Raw genomic sequence first — 26,354 nt, forward strand, 5'->3', positions numbered from 1 at the left:
CTGGTGTGAGCAGGCGGCTGCTGCTGCCCAGCTGGTGTTAGGGAATGGGGGGTGAAAGCCACCGTGCCCAGTGCAGGGACTGGTTGCCAAAAGCGTGGCTCCCCCAGGCTGAGGTGGTGAACAGCGGCTCTTGCAGAAGCGGCCTGTAAATCTGCGGGTCTCCTGAGAAACCTTTCAGGCTGGGGTAGGGTCATATGAGTATAGAACACGTGTGTATGGGGCGTGGGGGAACAGTTGAGCAACTTCAGGCTCATCTAGTCTGGTGTCAGTGATAAGCTTTGGAAGAGACTTCTGGAGAAATAATTAGAAATGGAGTAAATAATATAAAATTAGCAGAGGCAGCGGCCGGTCAGTTGCAGGGGAGGGTCGTGCGACGTACCGGAGCTCAGCGGTGGCCCCCAAAGAACAAAGATGCGTCGGGCTGGGAGAGGCGAAGCCGCCCCGAGTGCCCACGCTGGGCGGAGGGGGGCTGCGGGGGGCCCGTCCCACGCTGGCCCCTCACCTGCCCGGGCAGCACCGCGGCGGGGCTGGCAGCTGCCTCCCCCTTGCAGGCCGGTGGCTACCGGGCCTGTGCGGGGCAGGGGCGGCTGCTTGAGCCAAGAGGGGCCTGCAGAGGAGTTCCCCTCTCTGCCCGGTGCCAGCCAGGCTAGAAATGGACCGTGGGCTGCCAATCTGCTGAAGCTGCTGGATTTCAGAAAGCATTTGTGATTTTTTTAAGTTTTTTAAAAATACGTAGCCATTGTTAGGTAGCACAGGGTCCTCTTGCTCCCCGATCAGGCCCCAGCAGGTGCTGCAGGAACTGCAGAGTGGAACAAGAAGAGACTTTGTGCCCGGTACGTACCGGACAAAAGCTGCCTCTCGGTGCCCCGCTGGAACCTGGGCCTGGCCTCCCCACCCTGGCTGCAGCTTTCTGACAGTGGAGCATCCAGTGATGACCTAGTCATTATTTCAAGTGTTTAAAAATAACCAAACTGCTGGAGTGAGGACGAGGTGGTCAGAATTGTGGCGGGAAAAATATTCTGTTCAGTCATATAAATTATAGAAAGGCTTGAGAGTAACGGCTGCTTATGGCAAGGCATCTTTGCAGGTTTTACAACAATAGTGTAACTTCTCCTCTCGGGTCCCAGTTTTCAGCATCTCCCGATGAGAGCTTCAGTTAAACTGGTGTCTGCATTGCTGCTTGGAATTGTCTGTAACAACGCTTTACTCCTGTCTTTTTTTCCCCCTCAGCACTTGTCACGCCTGAGCTGTTGCTGACGAGGGTTTGCTGCCTGTCGCCGCTGCCCGACGCACCCCGGGTTTGCCCCCGGCTGCCGAGGGGTGCGGGGGGATCCCAGGGGAGCGTGGCAGGGGCAGCCGCAGGAGCTGCCGTTGCCCCGAGCGCTGGGACGTGCAGTGGATGCGCCGTACGGGATGCGGGAAGCGGTTCCCAGCGGTGCTTTAGTCCAGAGGTGCTGCAGGGACGCGGCGTTTGTCGGCAGCAGCGGGCGAGGGGCAGAGGGTCTCGGGGGGAGGCTGGGCCTGTGCGGGAAGCGGGCTGGCACCTCGGCGCCGGGGGAGAGCGGCAGCTGCAACAAGGAAAAGGTTTAGACTGACTAGATGTTCTTCTGCTTTCAGCAGCCAGTCTGTCAGCAGGAGGGATGTTTATCTTACCTGAACAGAAGCCAAAGGGCCGGATATCGAACGGGAGGGACGACGCACGCACCTCCATCCCCGGTCTGGCGTTGGAAACCTGCAGCCGGCACCAGCTGAAGCTCCGTGAGGGTGGCGCCGAGGCAGGAGCGGGCAAGTGGAAGCCCCCTCGATCTGGGCATCTGGGCAATTCGCAGCTGTTCCTCGGTGTTTGGGGAGCAGGAACTTGTAAAGGGGCGTGTTGGTGCACATCTCAGGGGCACCGAGGGTGGCGGGGGGAGCGGGAGGGCGGCTCGGGCTGTGACGCCCATCGGCAGGACGGCTGCCTTCTGCTGGGGGGGCAGGAGGAGGGTTTGGCACCGAGCCCCAGCCTGGCCTGGGTGGGCCCTGCCTGCTCTGGGCTTGGTGACACCCCGACTGCTGCCTTCAGGCTGCCTTTTTTTGGGCAGATGCAAGGGGATGGGCAGCGTTGTTCATGTGGGATTTTTTCTTGGTGGAAGGCTCAGACCAAGGAAGTGCCACTTCCTCAGGGTGTTTCTGAATATACAATACAAAGCCTGACACACAGTATAAACTGAGCAGTGCCACTCTGATCTGTGCTCAGCTCTGCGTGCCGTCCTCTCAGGGCAAGCGGGAAGAGTTTCCCACAAGCGTGGTTCCAGGCCGGTCTCTGGACCGATGCTGCTGTGTGACATCGGTTCTCAAAGGAGCTGTTTGGCGCGGCTGAGCCCTCGTAGCTGTGTTAACTGCCCTGCCGTGTGGGCACGGCTTGGCTCTCTGTGGGCAGATTCCTGCCTGCTAAGGTTGTGTAATCGCCTGCTATAAATTGAAACTTGTATGGCTCCTTTTGGTAAATGCAAAATTGAATTCTTTTTTTTACTACACAGCTTGTTTAGCTTCCAGATGGCAAACCAACATGAAGTAATGGAAGTGCAACATAGTTTTGTTATAATGGATATGTAAACGTGATATTTATTCACTGCAATAGACTGCTGTGAACCATATTCCAGCAGTAACCTTTTAAATCCATCACTTGGCTGCACATAAGTGTGGTCTAAAAGGGCTGGTAAGGAATTTGGTTTTTTCTGGAGGATTTTTATTAATCATTGAAAAGAAAGGGGAATGTTTTCTATATTTTGCCTTAATGTGTGGACTGGGAAATGACAGAAAAAAAATCTGCTGAGATTTGTGGTTTGGGATTTCAGGTGTGCTGGGCTTTTTCACCCTAACTCCTTTCTAAGTGCTCTCTGAGCTGTCTGAAAATGTCTCTGATAAGACAACTTACTATGAATTGCCCAAAACTCAGTTGATTCAGCCATATTTAGAAGCTACATCACGTTCTTGCTCCTCTGTGTCACACGCGGCTGAAGGGGTGAGCACAGTCGGGTCCTCAGCCATTCCCACCCTTCTGGGATTCCTGACTCTGGCATCACCCGTTTTGCTGTGTCCATCACTGCCAAATCTGCATTTCCAGAGGTGAGCACCCATGCGTAAAGTGTCGTTGTTGTTCCTCTGCACTCTGTGGGACAAGTCTTCCACTGTTTCTGTCAATAGATGAGGCAGGCTTCACAGCCTGCTCCCCTGTTGTCCGAAGGTGCCGAGGGCACTGCCGTGATCTCCCTGCACAACCAACTCTGCTCGGGTATCTGTGAAGCCCAGTGGGTTGATTGCCAGGTTACCTGGGAGCCGTGTCATTTCTTCCTTTTATTAGTTTTTTTTTAAAAAAAAAAAAAAAAAAAAAAGGCGGATGACACCATTGTTCTCGGCAGCTGCTGTGTCTGCTGCAGTGAAATGCTGTGACACCAGCTCTTCTCTTGGCCACTACGTTTACCCGGCAGGATCCGAGGTCAGTCACGGTTTGCGCGGCGGGAACCGCTGGCATCCAGCTCTCGCACAGGTGGTGGTAGATGCTTTTGGTCTGACGCTGATGCTTCCTCTCTCCAATAACTACTAAAGCAACTGTAAAGCAAGAGAACCGAGTTAATGTTCTCATCCAATCCTTAGTCAAAGTGAACACTGAGCCCCTCTGAACATTACTTCAGCGAGGCCAGTCCTCAGTGTAAACAAGTGCTGTGGCACAAACGGCTGACATTATTTTTAACGTGCCCTTGCAAAACTGCTGGCTGCACGCTATCTCTGCTTACAGCGCTGGGCCTCGGCCCTGACCCGGCACTGCAGCAACAAACAGACATGGGAGGGACAGGGCTGCGGGTGTGAAACACCGGGCTGACAAATTCTAAGCAAGAAAGAAACCCCCCAGCATTTCATTAAACTTCAGGAGAAATCAGCTCCAGACAAGCCTCTGCCTCCTGCCTGCCCTGCCCGGTGGGGCCCGGGGAGCCGGACCCGGCTGCCCCTTCCCCGTATCCCACCTCCTGCGCCCGACGTCCAACAGCACGTCGGCGCTTGGGCAGCCCCGCTTGTTCCCTGCCCTCTTGGGGTCCGTCTGCGTGGGACGGTTCAGCCCACGATCGCGGGGCGACGCAGGGTTTGAGCTGAGCTGCCTGTGGAAAGCGGATTTAGAGAGAGGAAATAGTACCTGCCTGCTCACCCCCACGAAACTGCCGCGGGGGACCAGGCGTCAGCCGAGCTCCGGGCACCAGCACCAGGGCTGGCACCTTCCTGGGCCTTCGTGGCTGAACCCAGTCGATGTATTTTAGTTCTCTGCGGAAACTGGCTGGTTTGTCCGAGGCAAAGGAGGTTTCTGCTGTTCGGAGGCTCTGGAGCGGAGAGGGGCTGTGAGCCCTCAGGAGGTGTGTCGGGAGCAGTGACAGTGCCTGGTGCGTCACTGAGCCTCCCTTTAAAATTTATTTTATAAGGCTTTTTCCTGGGCACTGTGAATTTGTGTTCTTGGAGGTTTTCCTGTACATGGCAGGGCTCCTGGCTGGTCACCTCTGGAGGATGCAGTCCCCTGATTTTTGTCTTGATGTAGCAAAACCCCTGAGAGCTGAGGGCAGGTATTAGAGCCCTTTTGTTTCTTTGTCTATTCACATGTTTGTGTTAGAGGAGCTTTTCTCAGTCTCCTGAACCAGCAACAGAGTCTTTGAGCAACTGCAAATGCTTTGAAAACTGTCCCTTAACTTTGTGTTAATTTTGGCTACAAGTTAAAAACTGAAACATGCTAAAAAGACTAAATACAACTCAACAAGGTGTCTGTAGCAGTTCCACAAGTTTGTTTCTCTTAGGACACTAGACCACACAAAAGTGTATAAATAAACACATCTGAGAGATACACAATAGACAAGGGGGGCGGGAGGAGGTTTCTGTGTGGGGACACATGCCAGCGTGGGAGCACGAGCGCAGGGAACGCTGGAATTGCAGAGGGACCCGGGCTGGCTGTTACAGTTTACTGTGATGGTAGAAATCTCTCCAGTGAGTTAACAAGGATTATTTAGCCGCATGTTGAAATGCGCTCGTTCTGGCTGGACTCTCACAGGCCACGTGAAATGCTCAGTATGAGGGGAAAAAATAGCTGTGAAGGATTTTGTGTTGCGTTTCCATAGCATTTCTAAAAACTGAAATGAATTCAGCTCCTGTTGTGCTTACACTAGTGCTCCGCAGGGCAAAATCCTGCTCCAGAACAGTTCTGCAAGACCAAATCCTGCCCCTGTCCCCCAAAATGGGAGCGGAACAGCTTCTCCAGAGAGGTTTGTGTGGTTCCCTTCAATACTGGTGAACTGCGCTAAAGCTCTTTGTGCCCCGTGTTGGCAGTTTCAGCAAACGAGCCTGCTGGCAGAAATAACGAGCTGTTGGCTTCGGCGCCGTGGCCGCGCGGGTCTGGGCAGCCCGGCCAGCGCCACGGGGGTCAGCACTTGCGATCAGTGGCTCGGGGCTGAGATACCTAAAAACTCGTCTTATTCAGTAAACAACGGGGATAAACGTCAGGCGGTGATGGACTGTTTGCAGGCGGGAGTGACAGCCCCTGCCCGCGGCGCCGCCGGCCCTCTGACGCGGGGCTGCTCCTGCAGCTGCCGATGACACCAGCCTGAGGTGTTCCCTTGCCACGCGCCGCTCCTCTTTTCCATGTTGTTGTTGGATTTGTAGTTTTACCACCTCAGCATACTGCTGTTACCTGCCAACATCCACCGGCAACAGCGGAGGATTAATATTGCTCCCGTCACTCAAAACCTTCATCTTTGCAGCACCTGAGCTCGCGACCGGCAGTAGGCTGGCACTGACAGGCGCCTCGGGATGGTCACGGTGTGTTGGATGGGCGGATAAACCCGTGTCGGGGCTGGTGGTGATGTGCAAGAGCTGCTATCGCTTTGCTTTGCATCCTTTGAACCCCAGAGCTGCTGAGTTGCCTTAAGGCCTTATTCCTACTTTTCTTTTTAACTGTGCCTGACAGATGGATTTTAACATCATGACCTCTCCTCAAAGACCTGGACTAAGTAAATGCTCCACTTTAAATATTGAAATAGTATGATTAGGCTTGTCAGGAAGAATAAAAGAGCTTTGCAACTTACCAGAAGTTTGCAACCTGTTTGCCACAGTGCTTAGCTCTGCAGGCGCTGGCTGTGACGCTGCACAGCAGCTCCCGCGCTCTCCTGGGGCGAGAAGGTGCTACAGGAGGAGCAGGTTTTGCTCGGGGTTGGTCAGGCAGGGAACTGGATGCTGACTGCAGCCTGGGGTCTGCCGGTGCTCCCCGACGGGCAGCCGGCATGCGGGACTGAGCTGGCACCGCAGAGCAGAGCGGGGAGGTCCCTGGCGGTCTGTGCCCTTGGCGGGGCTGCAGCCCCAGGGGGCTGAGCTGGGTGCGTTTGCAGGGGGGTGGGTTCCCACAGAATGAGCGTCTACAGAGGATCCGTGGGGATAAAGCCTCGTTTGTGTCAGGAGGCACATGGAGAGCTCCACAGTCTGCCCCGTGAAGCGGCACCATGGGCCGAAGGCGCGGGTGAGATGCGCTGCAGCCACCCGAAGGACGCGGGTGCAATCCAAACCAGCCTTGAGTGACGCTGGCCACCACGTGTTAAATCTTGACGCTGTCATCCTCACTTGACACTTGCGATTTTAGAAGAAATGCTGGTGTTTGCCTGGGTGTGCTTGGGGAGAGGTTTCCGTTCCAGGTGGGTGTGTGGTGCCCGTGGCTGCCAGCCAGGCTCCGTCCCAAACAGCAGGAACGGCTCCTTAGCTGATGCCATGTTCCTCTGGTCCCAGTTCCTTTTGTTTGCCGTCAGCACAGACCCCGCAGGTTTGCAGTAAGTTGGAAATACCGTGTGTGGCCGGAGCCCGTGTCCCCAGGGCCGTCCGGGGGAGGCTGCGGTGACTCGGCCCTGCCTGGGGCAGATGCAGGCGCCCGTGGATGCCAGCACCAGCCCCGGGGTGCTTTTCCTCCTCCACCTCCTGCTCTCAGCTGCTCTCATCCTATTTTTGGCTGAGAGGAAGAGCTGCTGGCTGATTTGTGGTTAGAGCAGTTGACACTTCTATGTATCGCTAAATCATAATCGCCTGGTCGGAAGGGATTGAACATTAAAAATTCAGTGCCCGTGTTGGTGACACCGGTGGGCGGCGCCACGCTGCACGTGGCTGGTGCTCAGCTCTGCAAAGGCCTGGGAGGGGTTGGGCCCGTGTGGTACATGGAAAAGCCTGATGATGTTAAAACTGTGTTTGGTTCAATTGCGTATTGGTGAACGAGGTCCTAATGGCTTTTATTTGCTCTTCCCTGTCAGATCTGTGGTGTCTGAGTATTAATGCCTTCACTGGAGTACGGAGGGTTCAGCTGTCTTCCAGGTTACGAGGAGCAGAGCTCCCCGAGCGGGACAGCCTGGGAAAGCACCGAGCAAAGGCTGAGCTGGGAGGTGCTGAGCCGTGAGTGCCTCCTTCCTGCGGTGGCTGGTTGGAGGAGAAAAAGTCTCGGGCAGAGGCTGCCAGAAGCGCTCAGGGGCAGCTCTGCAGCCGCCACCGGCTGCCCGTGACCCGCTGGGTTCAGGCGCAGCTTTTGGGAGCGAAGCCCGTTGCTGTCTGGGCTCCTTTGTCCTTCGCCACTCTCAGGTGTCACTGCCCGCCTGTATTTGTTAGGGCAAAGCTCCTTAAGAAAAAGGCTACCTAGTAATGTATTTGTTTAACTAAATTTGCAATGTTCATGAGATTTTGAAAGGTATTTCCTTTTTCAAAAGTTCTAGCATGTTCTCTATTTTGCAGATGCAACCCCCCCTTTCGTGGAGCTGAAGACCACTGAGGTCCACTCGCTTCTTGGTTGTGTAACCACACTGCTAACGGCATCGCTACAGCTGCAGAGCCGCCCCGTTTGCCGTTTCCTCTGCTGTCTGGTAAAACTTGCTGCAGTGAAAAAGAAACACCTCAGATGTTTGTGGTGACAGGGGTATTTTGTTCCTGCTGCTTCCTGCCAGCGTCAGTCTCTGCAATGCAAAATGCTCTGTCACAGTCAACATACTCTAAATCAAGTTTTAGTAGGGAAACATGTTAAAAGGAACAAGATTTTTAGTTTGAATCACTCATACACGCAATTTAAACTTCAATCTTGGTCCCACAATTCCTGCAGTAAATATCTCCCTCCCCAGTCCCTGCTATGAAGTACCAACGGCTTACAGCTGGAATAGGGGCTTAGGAGAAAAATCAGAACACTCTGATCACCATAAATCCACCAGCGAAACCTTTTCCTCACATGTCTGATAACTTGCCAGCTTCTTTGAAAAGGATCTGTAGACATTAATGAGGGTGCAATGTTTGCTAAGTGCTTGTGCTTTAAGATAAATGCAGATATGCCCGAGGAAGTAAAAGAAAAGCCCAAGTTCCAGCTGAAGCACCTCGGGCACAGCAGCAGGCAGCGGTGCATCGCTCCCAGGAGCTTTTGCAGCATGTATTCTTTTTATCATTGCAATGCATCCTTTCTTTTTAAAAATTTGATTCCTGAAGCTTTATACCAGTAAATAGTCTTTAATTTGAAGCTCTCAGTAGCAGAGTCAATATTTACAATATTTTTTGTAATTTCTCTTATTCTGTTTATGTAAAAAATATTATTTCTGTTGCTCCATTTGAGGTAGGAACAAGCATGATATATTCTGTGAGTTTCTAGCAACTGAAAGTAGTAAGATTTGAAGGTAAGCATTAGACAATTTCCTAATATGACTGCTGGAACGGTCATACATGACAGACACTTTTGAGTGTCTCAGGATTCAGTATGTTTCATACAAATAAACAAGTAGTATCTGTTTTTTTCCAGATTTCTTTGGAAATGTGTTAACATTCTTTTCTGGAAGACTAAACTTGCTTTTTTGTTTGTTTTAGAAGAAACTGGTAAAATTGGGTGAAATGTATTTGCTGATCAGAATTACAAAAATAAGGGGGGTTGTGTGTGTGTGTGTGTGTGTGTGTGTGTGTGTGTATACACACCACTCAGTGCAGCTACTCGCCATTTTTCTGAGTTGCCTCCATGTGTTTTTAACTAAGTTACATTTATGAATACAGCATCTGTCATTAGTTTTTTGTTGTAACTTTCCCTCTCTGCGTGTGTTTGTATCAGAAGTCAGAGCATGCAGAAGTCAGGCTGTTCCAATTTTGAGACTGCATCATAAACTTTTAGCACAATAGAAAGAAATATAAATAGTATTCCGTCAATTAGAGCGTCTTCTTATCTCAGAAGCATTTAAATTGTAACCAGGAAGTACTAGCTCACTGCACATAATATATTTCTAATTGCTAGAAAACATTTTAAAACCCTTTCAGATGTAGGTTTTAGGAACAAGTGTCTCGTGGGGGCAGACTCCAGCATTTCCAAATAGTCAGGGCTGACAGAATGAAATACGGGCTGTAATTCTGCAACTTCTGCTAGATGATGAAAAATAACTGAGCGTTTGTTACACAGTCTTCACATTCAAATAAAGCCTTATCTGTAGCGCCTTTTGCTCTGTTATGCAGTAGTTGTGTTGGGCAATTAGCTAAAGCAGACATTTATTTTCACTTTCCATTAATTTGTAGATAATGGTGTCTCCTGAAGTTAACATTAGCTTTAGCAAATGATGACGCATTGTGAAAGTTCAAGCCGTCCTGTTCTTTTTCACAGAGTTCCTACGCCAGCCCCGACGTCCTGGGGGTGTCTTTGCTTGAGGAGAGTCAAGCGAGCAAGGATCAGACACCTCTGGGTGTTTCCATGGTTTTGGAGTGCCGGTGGCCGCACAACCAACCCCGTCTCAACCGAGTCATCCTTTTCTCAGTTGACAGAGGATATTTTGGCAGCTTACGGAGCGTTTATGCACACACCAAATGCTTCAGGTGGCGGCCGGGGGGTCCAGCCCCGCTCGGAGCCGGACCAGCTTCCAAACGGGACCAGGTGGTCCAGTGCCATGTCCCACGGGGGACGCCACCCCGAGCTGGGGATCCCGCGGCCGACAGCCTTCCTGCGCGGACTCTGCGCTGCCGCCAGAGCCTGGCTCTGTCTGTGCGGCCTCCCAGCAGGTACCGGGGTGTCCACCGAGATGTGACACTCGGTTTCGGACGGCTCACGTGGCGGGGGGGAGCGGGGAAGAGCCCGTGGATCTGGTGGTGGGGATCAGATGATCTGTGGAGAGGCTGTGGATAATTTTATGGCATCTCTTTGTTTCTTCTGACGTAGGAATCTGTTGTGTTCTATATGCTCACATTTTGTAGCAGTAACATTTCTCCCAAGGGTCTTTTTAATTAGGAAGTGTGCTAGAATTACTTGAACGACTTTTTCCATTTGCACATTTTCATTTTAACAAAATTTTTTAATGAACAATAAAACGTAGTGGTAGTGATTGCTACTCCTTTTGTTGACCACTGCAAAGATTTCAGTGGCTGCTATTATCATTTTTATATTAATCTGACAAAGAAATTAAATTTTTTCAAAAGATTCTTCAAAACTGAGGGTTGTTCTGAGATCCTACACAAAGGACTTGGTCCCAACCAACATGGTGGCCGGAGAAAATAAATGGCTTTCTGCAAAGAGAGCTCAAGCTTAGTGCTGCTGGGCGAGCACAGGCTCCTCTGCCCCTCTGCCCGTTTCCCACCCCCTGCCCTGGGAGCCGCTCTGCTCCCTGGCCCCAGGCAGGGCTTACGGGTCGCTACCGTAAAACTGAGGGCACTCAGATGCCGTGCAAATGCACTATTTATGCCTTTGTCATTAATTAATCTTTCTATGAGTTTCCTTTTGGGAATGCTATTTCTCACATCGGCCACAGAGGGGGGAAAAAAAAAAAAAGAAAAAGAGAGCAAGCACGTGCGCCTGGGACGGTGCTGTGGTTTTATGGCAAAGGCTGAAACTTGGGGCTGTAACTGTGATTTTTTTATTCAGTGCATGCAATTCAGTAGAGTCTTCTCTATTGAATTATGTCTCAATAGAGACATCAGAAAAATATTTTCCTTGTAGTTTTGTAACTCTGTTTATGAAAGACTTTCTACTTGCTTGAGTTTATATGGAAAATGAATTTTAATCAACAGCAACTAATTGTCAAGACCATAGTGTTGCCCTGCAAGGTTTGACTAAGCCTTATTCCCACTTGGCCTGGAAATGAACAATTTTAAAGAAACTTGTAAAGTGAGGAAAGCGTCCCTCATGAGGAAAAGAGGGAGTCTCAGCTCTGAGGAGAGTGGGAAATGAAATGGAGATGATCCATGGGACAATGACTGCCGTGCCTGCCACTGGGGATATTTTATCCACTGTTACTCTCGAGAGCCTCCTCTCCTCCTCGTTACCTGCTGCGGGCAGAATTCAATGCACAAACCAGACCAGGGACAAAGTTCTGGCACTTGCAGTAATTTAAAAGAACAGTATGTCAAAAACAGCTGCTGGAGGCATATTTTCAGTGGCTTCCACCTGAGGCAGTGCCTGCGTGAGGACAAGCTGGACCCTTAATTTGGCTTGTGTGAAATTCTGGTAGTTCAGATACACACAGGATCCTGTATCGCTTACGCTTCCTCTGTTTGAATAGTGGTTCTGGTTCTGATGTTCCTCCCCTTTCCTCCATAGAAATGCATCTGAAGTGGCTATTTTAATTTGTAGACACACACACAGACACACAGACACACACACACACACACACACACCCCCGGCAATAGAGACAAGAATGATTTGCTGGTATAAGGGTACGTATTTACATTTTGCTTTGCAATGCACTCTGCTGACAGGATCTGGAAGTCTTTCTGCTATTGCCCTATGCCTTATTTTCTGGTACATGTTCTACTTGTTTTGATAGTTGTTCTTGCACTTACTCAGCTTTGTTGCTCTGTTCCCCCATTTTTCCCAGATATGATGTATTTTTTCAAAACGCGAATCTCGGCGTGCACCTGCGCGGTCCTAGTGTTACCCCTTAGGCCAGATATCTGCCCTCCATGCTTCAGAGCAGCCGTGGATTTCTTATTGCTATAAGCACAGTAAACTCAGATTTAACTTTAAAACTTTATTTCCTCAGGTTGGGGACATGTTTCTTTCTAGTACCCCATCTAATCAGTTTCTTTAATTTTTCTCTCTAAAATTATATGGCTTTCTGGTTTAGAATTGCATAGCCAAGACCTGAAAAAGAAATTCAAGGTATTTGTTGAATTTTGACTTTGCAGTGCTTCTCCAATCCCAGTTAAAATCCTGATACACTAATTTAACAAATTTCCTAATTTTAAAAGCTTGGTTTTAGCACCCTCTAGAACAATACCTAATGCTGTGGCTTCTTTTGCAGTGGGCTCTCTGTCTCCCTTGTTTCTTACGCCACAGAAATGCAGTCCAGGGTAAATTAAGGGAACGTGCCTATAAGGACTTGTGAAAGATCCAGTAGTCACCAGCTAAACCATATCATAAAAAGAACTGAGCTACGCCAACAAGTGAAGTCCCTGGAAAAGCCTGGAAGCAGAATGGCTATAATTAAAACCTGAAAGCAGCGGCTTCATAAAGAAGTAAACGAAGAGGCGGGCTCTTTGTAAATGATGATCTAAAAAGTGTTCTGGGTTGTGAGACCTCATTTCAAATGTATTCATTAAATAATATTTGAATCATTTAACAGTTTGAACTCTACAGCACTGCTAATATCTTCAGGGGATTTTTTTTTCAGCAACAAAGAAGTCTTTGTTCCTGCTCTATGCTTGGGCTGTGCCTTGGATATTAGTTGGAAACCCGATAGCCTGACATCGCTAGAAGTCTGCGAGTACAATGTGAGTCGTCTGCAACTGGGATTAAATCAGGCCTTTTGTAGGAGATGCGAGGGACCATGTGATCTTGGAGAAGGATGGTTATGGACGGCAGGAGATTTTTAACCCTTTGTGCCCGTGGCGGGGAGCTGGGGAGGGTTTGCTGCTCACAGGGGAGGCGGCGGCCGGCGCGGCGCAGGGGTGGCCGGGGCTGCTGCGCGTACCCATCGTCGGTGCGCCTGAGTGGTTCCTGTTGAAAAAGCAAATAATGCTTTACATGGTGTGGCTGAAATCCAGCGCCGCGTGAAGGCCCAGGCAGAGCTGGGAGCCCCGGCCAGGGGCTGCCCGGGCACCTCCCGCAGCACCGGGTCCCCCTGCTCCGGCCTCCCGGGGCTGGCGGCCGGTCAGCGCTGCCGCCGCACCGAGCGCTCGCGGCCCTTGGGACGGCTCCTCGCCGGTTCCTGCGGGCGGAGGCACTTCTTGTCTTGAACAGGACAAATCAGGGCTACAGGCCAAGGTTCACCAATGGCTCAGAAACATGAGTTGTTCTGTAAAATCTTGTGAAGTAGCATGAGAAATAATAAATGCAGGAGCATCTTTATTTGCCTGGTGGCTTTGAATTCTGGGCGCCACGTCCTCGACCATTCCTCTCACCCGCAGGACGTGCAGTTTGCTCTTCAGCCCAGAGCAGGGGGTTGGCACCCTTACGCGGGGGGCAGCAGGAACAAGAGCGTTACCCAAAACCCCGCGGGTTGGCGGTGGGATCGTAGGGGCAGCGTTCAGCAGGCGTTAGGCACCAGGGAACAGTGGGGGATGCTCAGATGTGCGGGCCCGTGGGAGGTTCTCCAGGAGAGGCCGGTCTGGTCCATGCTGGGTGAGCTCCTGAGCAGCAGCGACATCTAAACCCGCATCCGACGGCGCAGCCCCGCTCTGCCTGGGCAGACAGACGCTGTCTTGCAAGTGCAGAGGGGAAGGACTTGCACATGCAGCGTGTGAAACGTCACGGGATTGCAGGATGTGAGGAGGAAGCAGTGAGGTGAACCCTCTCGTGAAGCTAACACTTAGGGAAAATTAAGTCATCGGGACTTTACAAAATAGCCTCTGGTTCACAATAGTTCAATTTATAAGATGATGAAAAATGAATTAACGTTAGTGGTTTGCTGGCATCACCCACAGTGAGCTGGACTTTCCAGATGCTCAAAGATCGGTCCTGCTCCACCAAGCTTACACAAATTCCCACCTGGTCCAAGTTTAAGAAAACAACAGAACAAAGTCAATCATACAAACTCCATCATAAAATACTGAGGAGAGTTAAATACCGATTATCCATATAGAGAGGTACTATTTTTTATTTATGTTTCACTGAGTTATTTTAGGAAATATAAAACTTTTACTGTTCCTGCAGCCAAACTAATTCTTTTGTGCTGTATAGATGACCTAATTTCTTTTTTCTTCCCCCCACCCCCAGTCAAACGTGTAACCCTACGGTTTATGTTTTAGAGATGTGAATTTGAAGGGGAAAAAAAAGCCCAAGAGGTATACTGTAGTACAGTTATCCTGGGCAGGAAAATGTGCTTTAGCATTTCCTAGCATTTTCACTAACCGTACAATCTCAGTGTTGTATAATTTTAGCACTATCCTGGTTTTTAGTGATCTGAATTGGAAAAATTTAAATGTGTTCAACGTGTACACCTGAGTGCCCTGTATGCTGTAAAGCTTTTCACCTAACTGACATAAATGGGACCCAATATACTTAATTGGTGCAAAAAAGCTGTTTGCAGCAGTGGAAGAACATACCGGTATTGTGAAAATATCATGATCCATACTGAGGTACCTGAAAAAACAACCAAACAAAAAAATACAGCTTAAGGTTGCAGAGATGCAAAGAAACTAAACCAGCCAACCAACCTTGCAGGAGAAACAAACAGGAAAATCCTTGTGAAGGGCTGAGTTCCGAAATCGCTGCCGATCTCTGCGGGAAATGACTGGAACAGTTTTAGTCCCTTAACTCTTATTATTCAGTTATGCATTTTTTAAAATGGGAAGCAGTCAAGTGTCTGAAGGAATTTGGTTCAAACTTTCCAGAAAACAACATTGTCGGCAAAGCTAAGCATGAAATATTTACATCGGTAAGGCGAACTTTTCAGAAATTCTGAATGCAAATCAGGTTTTACAGATGAAACTGTCTTCGGTCTCAGTGTCTCACCTCCAGACACTCAAGCAGGGAAGGACAAGAAGCGGCAGAGGAGGTCGGATCCCCGGGCAGTGCTCCAGGCCGCCGTGCAGCGCGATCCCCGGTGCCGCCCGGCTTGGGGCCGGCGGTGAGGGGGTCCCCGGCGCCAGCCCCCCGTCTGGCCACAGTGGGCACAGCCCCCGCCTCGCAGGGCCCTGCCAGAAAAGGGCACTTCCGCACCCAAAACTCCGTACCGTTCTGAGGAACTGGAGCAGGTGCACACAAATAAACATCATCGCTGGAGGAATGCCTTCCCCGCGATCCTGCTCCGCGTTCGCTGACCTGTCAGGCTCATCTCATGATTTTACAGATTTGCCTGAGTCGGTCCAGTCACCGTGTTCGCTGCAATTTTGAGCGGGAGCGGGTGCAGGAGCTTCCCTGACTGTTCCAGGCAGGAACGTTGAAAACCTTCCCAATAATGTCAACCACCAGACTTAGAGACCTGTCCTTCAAAATATTCAAATTCCTTTCATTGAATATCCCTGTTAGGAGCGGAAATCACTGCCAAGAAAAACCTATCAGCTTTTTTGCAAAGTAACTGTTGGGAGCCCGTGCTCCAGAGACAGGACTCATCACTTTGCCTGGTACGCAACGTGTAGCAGCAACCAAATGCTTTTTTGTATTGTTCCAGATGGCTGCACTACCAAACACTGTAGAGGTTATTTAGTAGCTACAATTTATACACCTGAAGCCTGACATACTAATGAAATGGCTTCTTTATAGAGCTGGGGGTACAAACACCACAGAAAAGAGAGATGTGGTTTTGCTCGATGGAAGGGTTTAAAAGGCTTCTTGCTAATGGCTAGCTGGGCTGGAGTTTTTCTAGCATACGGGCTTGTTTTGTACAGTTTATGTGGTGGTTTTCTTCGTTAGATGCTCAGTGGTAATGAGCCCACACAGTTGATTGCTGCAGGGAGAAAAAAAATCATTCTGAATAGGTTTGCTGAATAATTATGAACTGAGCTGAACTCTTACATTTGCTTACTAATTGTATGGTTCGTGATGTTTTATGTATGATGCATTCATTTTGTTAAAAAGGAATTTTTTTTTTTTGCTGAGCAGCAACTTTTCTCAGTGCAAGTTGAACTGGCACAGTGGAAAGAGCTGAATTCAAGTCTGATGAATTGATGTTGTTTGAATTATTTTTTTAAAAACATCAGCCCCACCATTTGGTTTTCAGAGCTTGCAATATGAAACCCAAAATTGTGCTATTGTCCTGAGAGTCGAAATAAATGAATCCCCTCAACTTTGGATTTGGCAGGAGCAATTACTATTGTTAATTTAGAAAATAATTCCCTTCAGCTACAACTATTTAAATAATGCCTTTCCCTGCTTCCCCCAAGATGACCAAAACCCAAAGACTGAAAGTAAAAATATGTTTTATAAAATACATTTTTCACTACTCGGTACAATTCGAGAGAGGCTTCCTCCTACCTGGCTGGGTGACTGTCACCCTTGCGACCGAGGTGCTCCCGACGGCGCTGGTCGCAGTCCGGGGCACCCTCCCAGCAGCGCTCCCCAGCATCGCCCTGGGAAGCCGGGGGGGGTGGGGGGGGTGGGCACGGCAGGTTGGCAGCCCCAGGGCCTGTTTAGCCCAGAACACATCCCCGGTTAGAAACCAGGGTTGAGCCACCTTCTGACACCCAACAACCAGCGAACGTTTACACTACAAGCCTGGAGAACACGGCAGCTGGGAAGGGACCTTACCCTTTCAGTCAACTCGCTGCTTTTACTGTCAAAATATTTAGGCTGGTATTATTTCCATATCTGCCATGGCCAGCCACATACCTCTCCCGAGCTGCAGCTGGCTCCGGGCAGCGCTGCCGGCGCGTTACCAGGCTGAAACTTTCAGTCTTGAGATTTGCTCCGGGAAGGCAGCGATGCCTCGGCCAGGTGCGGGGAGCAGGAAAGCCGCCTGGCGAGGCCGTCCGGGGAAGGGGCGAGCAGGGTGTGGCGGCGAGGCTCGCGCTGGCCCCGGCAGGGACCCCTGTGGCTCCTGAACAGGGGGCAGAGGAGGATAACGCTTGCCCAGAAGCGCTCGGGGTGGTCAGCCCAAGGAAGTCTCCATCCCTCTAATCGTATCCCCCTGCACAGCATCGTTCTGCTCTTCCAGAGAGACCGCGCGTGTCCTGCTTGAGGAACAAATGGATTCTGAATCTTCTAGGAAATGAAAGGTAAATCTAAATCAGTAAAAAGCTGTCTTTTCTGAAACATTTGGTCTCTTCCGTGGAAGCCAGCGTTACAGGAGGTGGCTGTGACAGGCCTGACCAGCCAGAGAGCCTCAGACCTTATTGTGCGGTTCTGTACTGGCAGGATGGGCGTTAAGATGCCGATATTGTGTTGGTTTATGGTGCTCTCACTTGTTCTGTTGCACTTACCGTTTTCATTGGCACTCTTAAAATGCATCCAGCTTTCTTCCTCTATTAAAAATAATGCAGTTTTTAAATCAGATGCCATTTTGGCCAGAAAACTACTGGGTAGTAAGTGAAGGCCGGCCCACACCGGCACCCCCAGCCTCCTGCGCTGTGAGCACCCCTCGCCTGACCCCGGCCGGAGCAGGGGGAGGCACGAGGCGCCGAGGGAACGTTCCGGGCGCATTCCCCGGGGCACGGCGCAGCAAAGGGGCCTCGTGTGTGCCAGGCTCCCGTTTCTCTGCTGGGCTGGGGTCTGGCTCCCGTGGGAGTCAAGAGGTGGGTTGAGTGTGGAACGAGCGGGTCTAGGGGAGCTGGGACAGGCCGGGGGCAGGCGAGCCCTCGGGTTCCCCCGCCCCCCCAGGCAGCCTGCAGCACTGGAGTGAGCCCCGACGCCAGAGCGGCCCCGCCCCCGCCCCGAGAACCCAGCACCTGGGCAACACCTGGGTGGCGTTAATCGCGTTAATCACCTTAGTGACCGTCCTGCCCAGGCGCGTGCAGCCCCGCGGCGGGAGGGGGCCCTGGGGGGGGACTCTCCCGAGGCCCGGTGGGGCTGACCCGGCACCCCGGGCTCCCCCAGAACCGGGTCGGGTGGTACCCCGGGGTGGGGGGGCTGCCCGCCCGCGGCCCCCGGGCCGCGGCAGGACGGGCCGGGGAGGGTCACCGCGGTGTGTGGGGGGAGAACCGCGGCGCCGGTGTCCCGGGACGGCACCGGGCAGGCGGTCCCGGTGGCTCAGCCGAGCCCGCCGCCCCCCCACCCCGGGACCCGGCCCCGTCCTTCCTCGGCGGGGTCCACCCAACCGGGCCGGGCCGCCCGCCATCGGGGCGCCCCGGGGGGGATGCGGCGCGGGTTGGGGGGTTGCGGCCGCGCTGAGCTGGGCTGAGCCAGGCCGGGCTTAGCCGGGCCGGGGCGGCGGGGCGGGCGCCAGGGGGCGCTGTGTCCGTTCGGAAGAGCCGGCTCCGACGGCGCGCACGCAGGCGCAGAGGGGGGCGGGGGGCGGCCGGGGGTTGGGAGGGGGGAGCCCCGGGGCCTCGGCGGGGTGCGGGGCCTTGGCCGGTGGGGCCGGGCCGGGGCCGCTCTGCGGGACGCAGGGGCCGGCGGCTCCCCCCCCCTTCCCCTCGCCTCCGTTCCCGTCGCGAACGAGCGGGACTTTCCCTTTATTCCTTTGTGCCGCTCTGGGGCCGCGCGTACTTCATTTTCTGCCCCGGTGCCAGCCCCGCACCCCGCGCCCCCCCTTGTCACTTTGCTAAGTAATAATTTCCATGTCCAATTCCATTTCTTCTCCAGTTCTGAAATCTCCAAGCCATCAGCAAGGAGGATAGTTCACATGAAAACTAATTACACAAAATCAATATTTAATCACAGCGCAGCATCCTGATCCTGCAGAAAAAAATCCCTTTAAAACTCTCCTGCCATATACAAATACTTCTCGGCCGCTTATTTATAGATCTCATTTTTTTTGGTGGGAGCAATTTTCATTTTTATTTTTTTTAAACTATCGACACGCGCAAGCCGTGAGCACCTGAAGCGCCTCATCCCGCCGGCCGCTTTCTCTCCCCCCCCCCCCGCCCCGGACCTGACGGACGGTTTTTTTTCCCTCCGGGGCGACCGGGCTCCGACACCCCCGCTCCCGCTAACGCCCGGGCGGGGCTGCGCGGCTCCGGCTGACGGCCCGACGGGGCGCGCTGCCCGGGGACCGGCTCGGGGCTCACCGGGCAGCGCCGCCCCTTCTCCCAGCCCCGCGGCTGTCGGGGGGGGGGGGGGAGGCTTCTCCCCGGCGGCCCCGGACTGCGGGACGGGCCGCCGGTCCCGCCGGTCGGTTCAGCCCCGCTGCCGTGTGTGTGTGTCCCGTCCCCCCCATCCCCGCCCCGGGTCCCCGCGCAGGCTGGCGGGGCGCGGAGCCATCCGCGGGGCGGGCGGGGCCGGGCGGCGCGGCGGAGCCACCTTAACGGCGAGCCCCGCCCCGGGCCGCGCCGCGCTCATTGGCGCAGCCCCGATGGCTGAAATTCATCGCTGAAATGCAAAACTTGTTGCTGCTCCGCCAGCGCCGGGTGAGAGCGAGGGAGCGCGCAGGGAGCGCGGCGCAGCCCTCCCAGCGCCCGCACGCAGCGCCGGCCCCGCCGCCCGCCCCGGCCCCGGCCCCGCCGCCGGAGCCCTGCGAGCCGCGGGCAGCTGCACGGCGGGCCGGCGATGCGGCGCGCAGTTCCCGGGCGCCGGAGCCTATGAGCGGCGGCCCGCCGCCCCGTCGGCTCTCGGGCAGCAGCGAGCGGCGGAGCCGCCGGGGTGAGCGCGGGCGGGCGGCCGGAGCCAGCGGCGAGCGGCGGGATGTGAGCGGGCGCGGAGCGGGGCGGCGGAGCGGGCGCGGAGCGGCGGCCATGCCCTTCTGAGGAGCCGCGCAGGATGTTCGCGCTGGAGCAGTTCGAGCCGCAGAGCAGCAGCCGGAGCGGCGGGCAGGCGGAGCGGGGCTTCGGCCAGCCCGGACTCAGCATGAGCGCGCACTTCAAGGCGCCGGCCTTCCCCGGCGGCGGCCCGGCGGCCGTGGACCCGGCCCTGGGCGCGCTGGGCGAGCCGCCGCTCCTGGGCATGAACATGAGCCTGGCCGGGGACGCCTACGGCTTCCCGGGCCGCAGCCCCGCCGAGCTGCACGGCGCCGGCATGCAGCCGCCGGTGCACGGCTTCTTCGGCGGGCAGCAGCCGCACGGCGGCCCCGGCGGCGCCCACCACCCCCACCAGCACCCCCCGCCCTTCGGCGGCAACTTCGGGCCCGACCCCGGCGCCTCCTGCGTGCACGGCGGCCGGCTGCTGGGCTACGGCGGCGCGCTGGGCGGGCAGACGGCGTTCGCCGACGGCTACGAGCACATGGCCGAGAGCCAGGGCGGCGAGGGCTTCGGGCAGCAGCGCCCCGGCAACCTGCCCGACTTCCAGCACCACAGCGCCGGCGCCTCCGGCCACGCCGTGCCGGCGCCCTGCCTGCCCCTCGACCAGTCCCCGAACCGCGCCGCCTCCTTCCACGGGCTGCCGGCCGCCGGCTCCTCCGAGCCCCACGGCCTGGAGCAGCGGCGGCTGCCCGCGCAGGGCGGCGTGGACTCGCTGGAATACAATTACTCCGGCGACGGCCCCGCCGCCGGCCACTTCGAGCTGCCCGTCTTCTCGCCGTCGGAGCCCGAGGGGCAGCTGCCGCACTACGGCGGCGGGCGGCAGGTGCCGGCGGGCGGCAGCTTCGCGGGGGCCCCCGCCCTGGCCCGGGCGCCGGGCATGGCCGTGGCCAAGGCGCACCCGCCGCCGCAGCAGCACGGGGTCTTCTTCGAGCGCTTCGGGGGAGCGCGGAAGATGTCGGCCGGCCTGGAGCCGGGGGCCAGCGCCAGGCACCCGCTGATGCAGCAGCAGCCGCCGCAACCGCCGCAGCAGCCGCCGGGCTTGCTGGCCAGACAGAACTCCTGCCCGCCAGCCATCCCTAGGCAACAGCAAACAGAAGCCAACGCTCCCAACCCCAACCTGCAGGACAATGGGCCCATAATGCAGAACCAGCATGCACAGTTTGAATACCCTATTCACAGACTGGAGAACAGGAATATGCATCCCTACACCGACCCCGTGTTTAATATGCAGCACCCTCCTCCGCAACAGCCACCAAATCAAAGACTGCAGCACTTCGATGCCCCCTACGTGAGCGTCGCCAAGAGGCCACGGTTCGACTTCCCCGGCAACCCCGGCGTCGAGCGCTGCGCCTCCTGGGGCGGCGGCATGCACGGCCCTGCCATGGAGAGCCACCTCTCCCCGACGGCCTACCCCGGCCTGCCAGGCGAGTTCACCCCGCCGGCGCCCGAGGCCTTCGGGGGGCCGCTGCCACACGGCGGTCCCGAGCACCCGGCGCTGGCGCAGCGCCAGAACGCGGCCCTGGTGATGAAGCAGATGGCCTCGCGCAGCCAGCAGCGCCTGCGGCCGCCCAGCCTGCAGCAGCTGGGGCACCACGGCGAGGTGGGCCCGCCCGGCGGCCTGCCCCCGCCCGCCTTCGAGCGGGAGGCCGGCGGCGGCGGTGGCCGCGGCTTCGACCCGCCGGCGTCGCACCTGGCCCCCGACGGCGCCTGGTTCGCGGGGCCGCCGCCGCCCGGGGAGCTGCTGCCGCGGCGCATGGCGGCCCCGGGGCTGCCGGCCGAGGCGGCCCCCCACGAGCTGGGCCTGCAGCCGGGCGGTGCCGCTGTGCTGTTCCGGCCGGGCGCCGGCGGGCTGGGGCTGCAGGAGCCGCTGCGGATGGCGGGTGAGGGGCCGGCGCAGGCCTTGCCCTCGCCGGGCGTCCACCCGCCCTTTGCCCCTGCCATGGGCGGCCTCTCGCAGCTGCAGTCTCCGGGCGGCGGCGTGGCGCTGCCCACCGCCCCCGCCGAGCGCCGCGGCCCCGCCGACTTTGCCGCCCAGTCCGGCTTCCCCTTCGCGGCGGCGGCGCGGCAGCCGGCGGCCCACGGGGCTGCGCCCACCCTCAGCGCTTCGCCGGGGGCCTACCCGCCACCCCCGCCCGAGTTCCCCCCGCCGCCGCCGCCGCGGCCCGCCACCAGCAAGCTGGGCGCCCTCTCGCTGGGCTCCTTCAGCAAGCCGGCCAGCAAGGACAACGTCTTCGGGCAGAGCTGCCTGGCCGCGCTCTCCACCGCCTGCCAGAACATGATCGCCAGCCTGGGCGCCCCCAACCTCAACGTCACCTTCAACAAGAAGAGCCCGGCCGAGGCCAAGCGCAAGCTCAGCCAGGCCGAGCCCGACCCGCCGCCGCCCACCGCCCCGGACTACTTCCCGGCAGGGCCGCCGGCGGGCGGGGGCGGCACGGGCAAGGCGGTGGGTGCTGCCCCACTGCTGCCCGCCGAGAGCAGCCTCTCGCCCGGCTTCGCGCTGGAGCCGGCGGCTGGCGGCGAGGGGAAGGCGGGCGGCGGGCGGGGGCGGGGCCGCCGGAAACGGGACAGCGGGCACGTCAGCCCCGGCAACTTCTTCGAGAAGTTCTCGGCCACGGAGGGTGGTGGGGCCGGCGTCAGCCCGGGGCAGCCGGCGGGGCCGGCGGCGGCGGGGGGCCCACCGGGGGCCGCGGGCGCGGAGCGCGGCGGGGGCACCCCCCACGACAAGCCCCTGACCTCGCCCTCCTGGGGCAAGGGCGGCGAGCTGCTGCTGGGGGAGCAGCCCGACCTGATGTCCTCCCTGGACAGCGGCATCCAGAGCGTGACCAAGTCAGACGGCAGCTCCCCGCACGTGGACTTTCCCGACGAGGTCAGCACCAGCTACGGCAACGAGGACGAGGTGTCCTCCAGCTCCGACAACGCCGCCTCCAAGCCCACCCGCAGCCCGCTGCTGGGCGGCTCGCCCAAGCTGCCCCGCGGGGAGCACGCACTTCTCAACGGACAGAAGCCCCTGGCCCTCGGCCTCCTCAGTACGTCTACCTCGACCCCCGACAGCTACGGGCTGAGCACCACGGCGGGCGCCCACCCCGGCACGCCGAGCATGGAGCAGGTGCGGACCCCCACCAGCACCTCGGCCCAGGACGAGATCCACCCCCTGGAGATCCTGCAGGCGCAGATCCAGCTCCAGCGGCAGCAGTTCAGCATCTCGGAAGACCAGCCCTTGGGGCTGAAGAGCAAGAAGGGGGAGTGCGCGGGGCAGAACGGGGACAGCGACCTGGGCAGCTGCTGCTCGGAGGGCGTCAAGGGCGCCATGAGCACCATCGACCTGGACTCCCTGATGGCGGAGCACAACTCCACCTGGTACCTGCCCGGCGAGAAGGCCCTGATGGAGGGGCAGGAGGAGGACAAGCCCATGGCGCCCTGGGAGAAGCCCAAGCCCCTGAACCCCAGCAAAGAAGGTATCGGTCGTCCCGCGCGGGTGCTGGCCCACGGCGGGGGGGGAGCGGGCTGCTCGGGGAAGGGGACGCCGGGCACACGCTGGCCCCGGACCCTCTCCGCCGCTGGTGGTGACCTCGGTGGGTGCCGGTTGCCTGCCCGCACCGGGCTGGGGCTGCGGGATGCCGGGTGGCTCTGCCGGCGCGGCCAGCGGCGGGGAGGGAGCGGCGGCTGACGGCGGCCCCGCGGCGGTCTGTGCCCCGTCCCCATCGCGCCTCCCGCGAGCGGCCCCCCGAGGGCTCTCGAGGTGCTGAGCAGGGGGCTCCCGGCGGAGCCCCAGCCGGTCTCTGGGCCCTGGGGTGCCGTGGAGGGGGGCTGCCGGGCGTGGGGTGCCGAGGAGGGGGCTCCCGCAGAGCCCCGTGCCGGCCGATCCTGCCAGGCATTTCGCCCAAACTGTTACAGAGATTTAACGTTGAAAATGCGTTTGTTAGCGGGGCTGTCCCCCCGATTCCAGGTGTTTCCCTACCAGCAGTGCAATACTGAACTGAAAGGCTCTTAACGTGTTTTTTTTTCCTTTAATAGAAAGTCAGTTTAAAATAAGGCTCTGGGTCTACTGGTGTAAAACTCGCTTAGTTGACAGATGTTTAATTTCGACATTAGTTGTCATTCTTGATCCTTCCCCGTGTCTAGAGGGCATCATAATTCCCCAAGCTCAGGAAAAAATATTTTAATGGAAAGCCCTCTATTATAAAAGCTGTTTAAGATAAAGATGATTATAGATTCAATTGGTTTCTATTTTATCTTATCAAAAGCGTATTTTCCAAACTGCCTGACCCTGTGTGCGAATATTACAATAGATGCACGTGCAGGTACCTGCCGTATGAATGCACGCAGGCAATTTTTTGATGTGCTATAAGTACACGTGTGTAATTTATGCAATATAAACTCATTATTTGTGCCTAGGAAAGTTGATGTTTTGGTACCGCTAGCTAGTTTGAAATCGGTTTCAGTACATCTGGTGGTACAGACTGACTTTTTACAGTCCTCTGCATTTTGTAATTTCACGAAGAAAGGTGTTGGGAGAATCAAAAGGGAGCTGGTTTGAAAACTGAGCAATTTCCTACCCCCAGTTCTGGTTGGCTTTCCAGCTTTGGCTTTCTGAAGCGTGAATCCTAGCCCCCACGGTTTGTCTCTTTGTTCATGTTTAATGCCCAGCGCAGGAGACTCTCATTTCAAGCGGGAGTGTTTAGCATGCACAGCAGACTCTATGAAGCCCATCAGCATTCTCCATGCTTCACCCAGGCAAGGACATAAATTGGTTTGTTTGGGGCCCTTCTTTTCCATTTTTAAATGGAGTTGCACACAGCATCCTTCCTGGCCCCTTCTCTTTTATTGTTTCTTGTACACAACATCTAGATCTGACTGGATCAATAGCTAGTTAGCACAAATCACAGTTCCTGTCACTTCTACCTTGGCAGACTCGAACACATATATACGTTCTCTCACAACACACACGCACCCCCCGTTCTGCGTGCACTCTCACACACACACACGCATACAGATACGCAGATCCACACACCGTGCTGTATTTAGAAATCGGTTATAAAAGAGTTACTTATTCCTTAGATCTTAATTTCATGGATCAAAAAAAAAAAAAAATCCTGAGCAGTGATTTAATCCGGAACAGCACATTTATTAAAAGTGTAGTTTGGTTTAAAATTATGTATATTTTGTGTATATGTGTCATATGGAGCGATGCTTTCTTTAACGTCTTTAACAGCACTCCTACGTTGACTTTGATCACCGCTATTCTTAGTAACATCTAGTGAAATAAGTCATTGCTTTCTGGTCGTGATAACCACAATGTTGCTGTTAAAACAGTTCATCACTTGGAAGGAAAACCATTTAATCAGCGTTCCTATATAAGGATATGTTTTAGTATTTCAGAGGCTTAACATAAAATAGCAAACCAGTTTTACAACAATGCATAGAGGCACTCATTTTGTTTCACACTTTAGTCACTTGAAGGGTTTGAATGGGCTGGTTCTTTGGATGAGGAAATTCATATAGACCAGCAGAGAATTTACTTTAACTGTTGTTGGAAGTGATAAAGATACAATAGGTGAGACAAAACAAGCTGTTCTCCTCAGTTAGTAGAAATAATTTAACTTCACATTGCCATACCCCCGAATGTTTGAAACTGTGTTTAAGAAAAGGCTTTATTTATCCAGTGACTGAGATTTTAAACCGTTTAGCCGACTGGGATTTGCATCCGTGGTGTTTGTTGGGGCAGTTCCCCGGTGGACGCGTGCAGGGTGAACGCGCAGGCTTCAGGCAGCGCTCCTCCAAATTTCAAGCAGTTCCTAAATGTGCTTAACGCTGCGCCAGGGGAGTGTTCACCATTTCGCAGCGCTGCGCGGTGTTATTGAGAGGGAGATTAGCCATTAGACCCAAGTTCCCCCACCGACACACAGGCGTTGCTGGTGGGCTTCTTAATTACACCTGCCGCGATGGGAGGGAGGCGTTGGGTGATTTATTCCCATTGTGGCACCGCCGTGATCCGCACCCGCGGCGCCGCAGGCTCCGGGCAGGGCGGAGGGGGGGTGGCGGGTGTCGGGGGCCCGTTCTCCCTCAGCGTGGCGGCCGCCCTCCCGCTGCCCCCTCCCGCGCCGCGGAGCCCATGCCGGGACCGGAGGCTCCAGCTCCGCTGCCGGCCGTGGAGGGGCAGCTTCGGAAGGGACAGGCTCCCCAAAACGCAGCGGAATCGGGAACTTTTCCAATACTCTGTTATTGCCCAGATTACTGGGGGAAACAACTTGTTTGAGTTGTTTTAATAGCTGGTCCGATTCCTTATAGCTCATCTCTTTTTTTTTTCATAATGGCATTAAAATGATTTGCTAGTACCTAGCGGTCGGTGTGAGCTGAGTTTTAAAGGTAGATGGGAGCAGATAACGTTCTTTCAGGCACCTGTGCTGTACACGTACACACCCACAGCCTTCAGCGATAGCCTTCAGCCAGTTCTGTGCATGTGTTCTCATTTTGTTTCTGAATTTAACATTATTAATGCTGGCTGGACGTTGCTCGTCGCTGTAACGCGATTTTCCGTAACGAGTTTTCTCTGATACATTGTACATCTTGTACTATTGTGTTTCATGTGAAGCAACTGAGAGTTT

General features: G+C 55.4%; 2 protein-coding genes across 3 annotated transcripts in view; both read left to right on the forward strand.

The window, feature by feature from the left end:
* Nucleotides 1-420: 420 nt before the first annotated feature.
* LOC141931620 (uncharacterized) lies at nucleotides 421-13,327 on the forward strand. Of its 2 annotated transcripts, none has more exons than XM_074843977.1 (4): nucleotides 421-1,785; nucleotides 7,774-7,901; nucleotides 9,656-10,047; nucleotides 12,651-13,327. In XM_074843977.1, the coding sequence occupies exons 1-4, from the start codon at nucleotides 1,641-1,643 to the stop codon at nucleotides 12,850-12,852; spliced, it is 867 nt and encodes a 288-aa protein (XP_074700078.1). In that variant the 5' UTR covers nucleotides 421-1,640; the 3' UTR covers nucleotides 12,853-13,327. The 2 variants fall into 2 exon arrangements, with proteins under 2 accessions (XP_074700078.1, XP_074700079.1); XM_074843978.1 differs by lacking the exon at nucleotides 12,651-13,327 and adding an exon at nucleotides 12,282-12,598.
* Nucleotides 13,328-19,506: 6,179 nt separating this feature from the next.
* MN1 (MN1 proto-oncogene, transcriptional regulator) overlaps nucleotides 19,507-26,354 on the forward strand; it is a 40,029-nt gene continuing 33,181 nt past the window's right edge. The window contains exon 1 of the mRNA XM_074843934.1: nucleotides 19,507-23,204. Coding sequence (XP_074700035.1) covers nucleotides 19,772-23,204 — 3,433 coding nt within the window. The 5' untranslated portion in view covers nucleotides 19,507-19,771. The remainder of the gene's footprint in view (nucleotides 23,205-26,354) is intronic.

Source organism: Strix aluco, chromosome 18, assembly GCF_031877795.1.
Source record: "Strix aluco isolate bStrAlu1 chromosome 18, bStrAlu1.hap1, whole genome shotgun sequence".
Taxonomy (NCBI): domain Eukaryota; kingdom Metazoa; phylum Chordata; class Aves; order Strigiformes; family Strigidae; genus Strix; species Strix aluco.

Excerpts from the sequence above, each read along its gene's own strand:
- LOC141931620 (XM_074843977.1), top strand. The coding sequence starts at position 1,641 with ATGTTTATCTTACCTGAACAGAAGCCAAAGGGCCGGATATCGAACGGG. Across the intron at positions 1,786-7,773 it reads TGGCGCCGAGGCAGGAGCGG|ATGCAACCCCCCCTTTCGTG; the intron begins GCAAGTGGAAGC and ends TCTATTTTGCAG. Across the intron at positions 7,902-9,655 it reads GCCGTTTCCTCTGCTGTCTG|AGTTCCTACGCCAGCCCCGA; the intron begins GTAAAACTTGCT and ends TCTTTTTCACAG.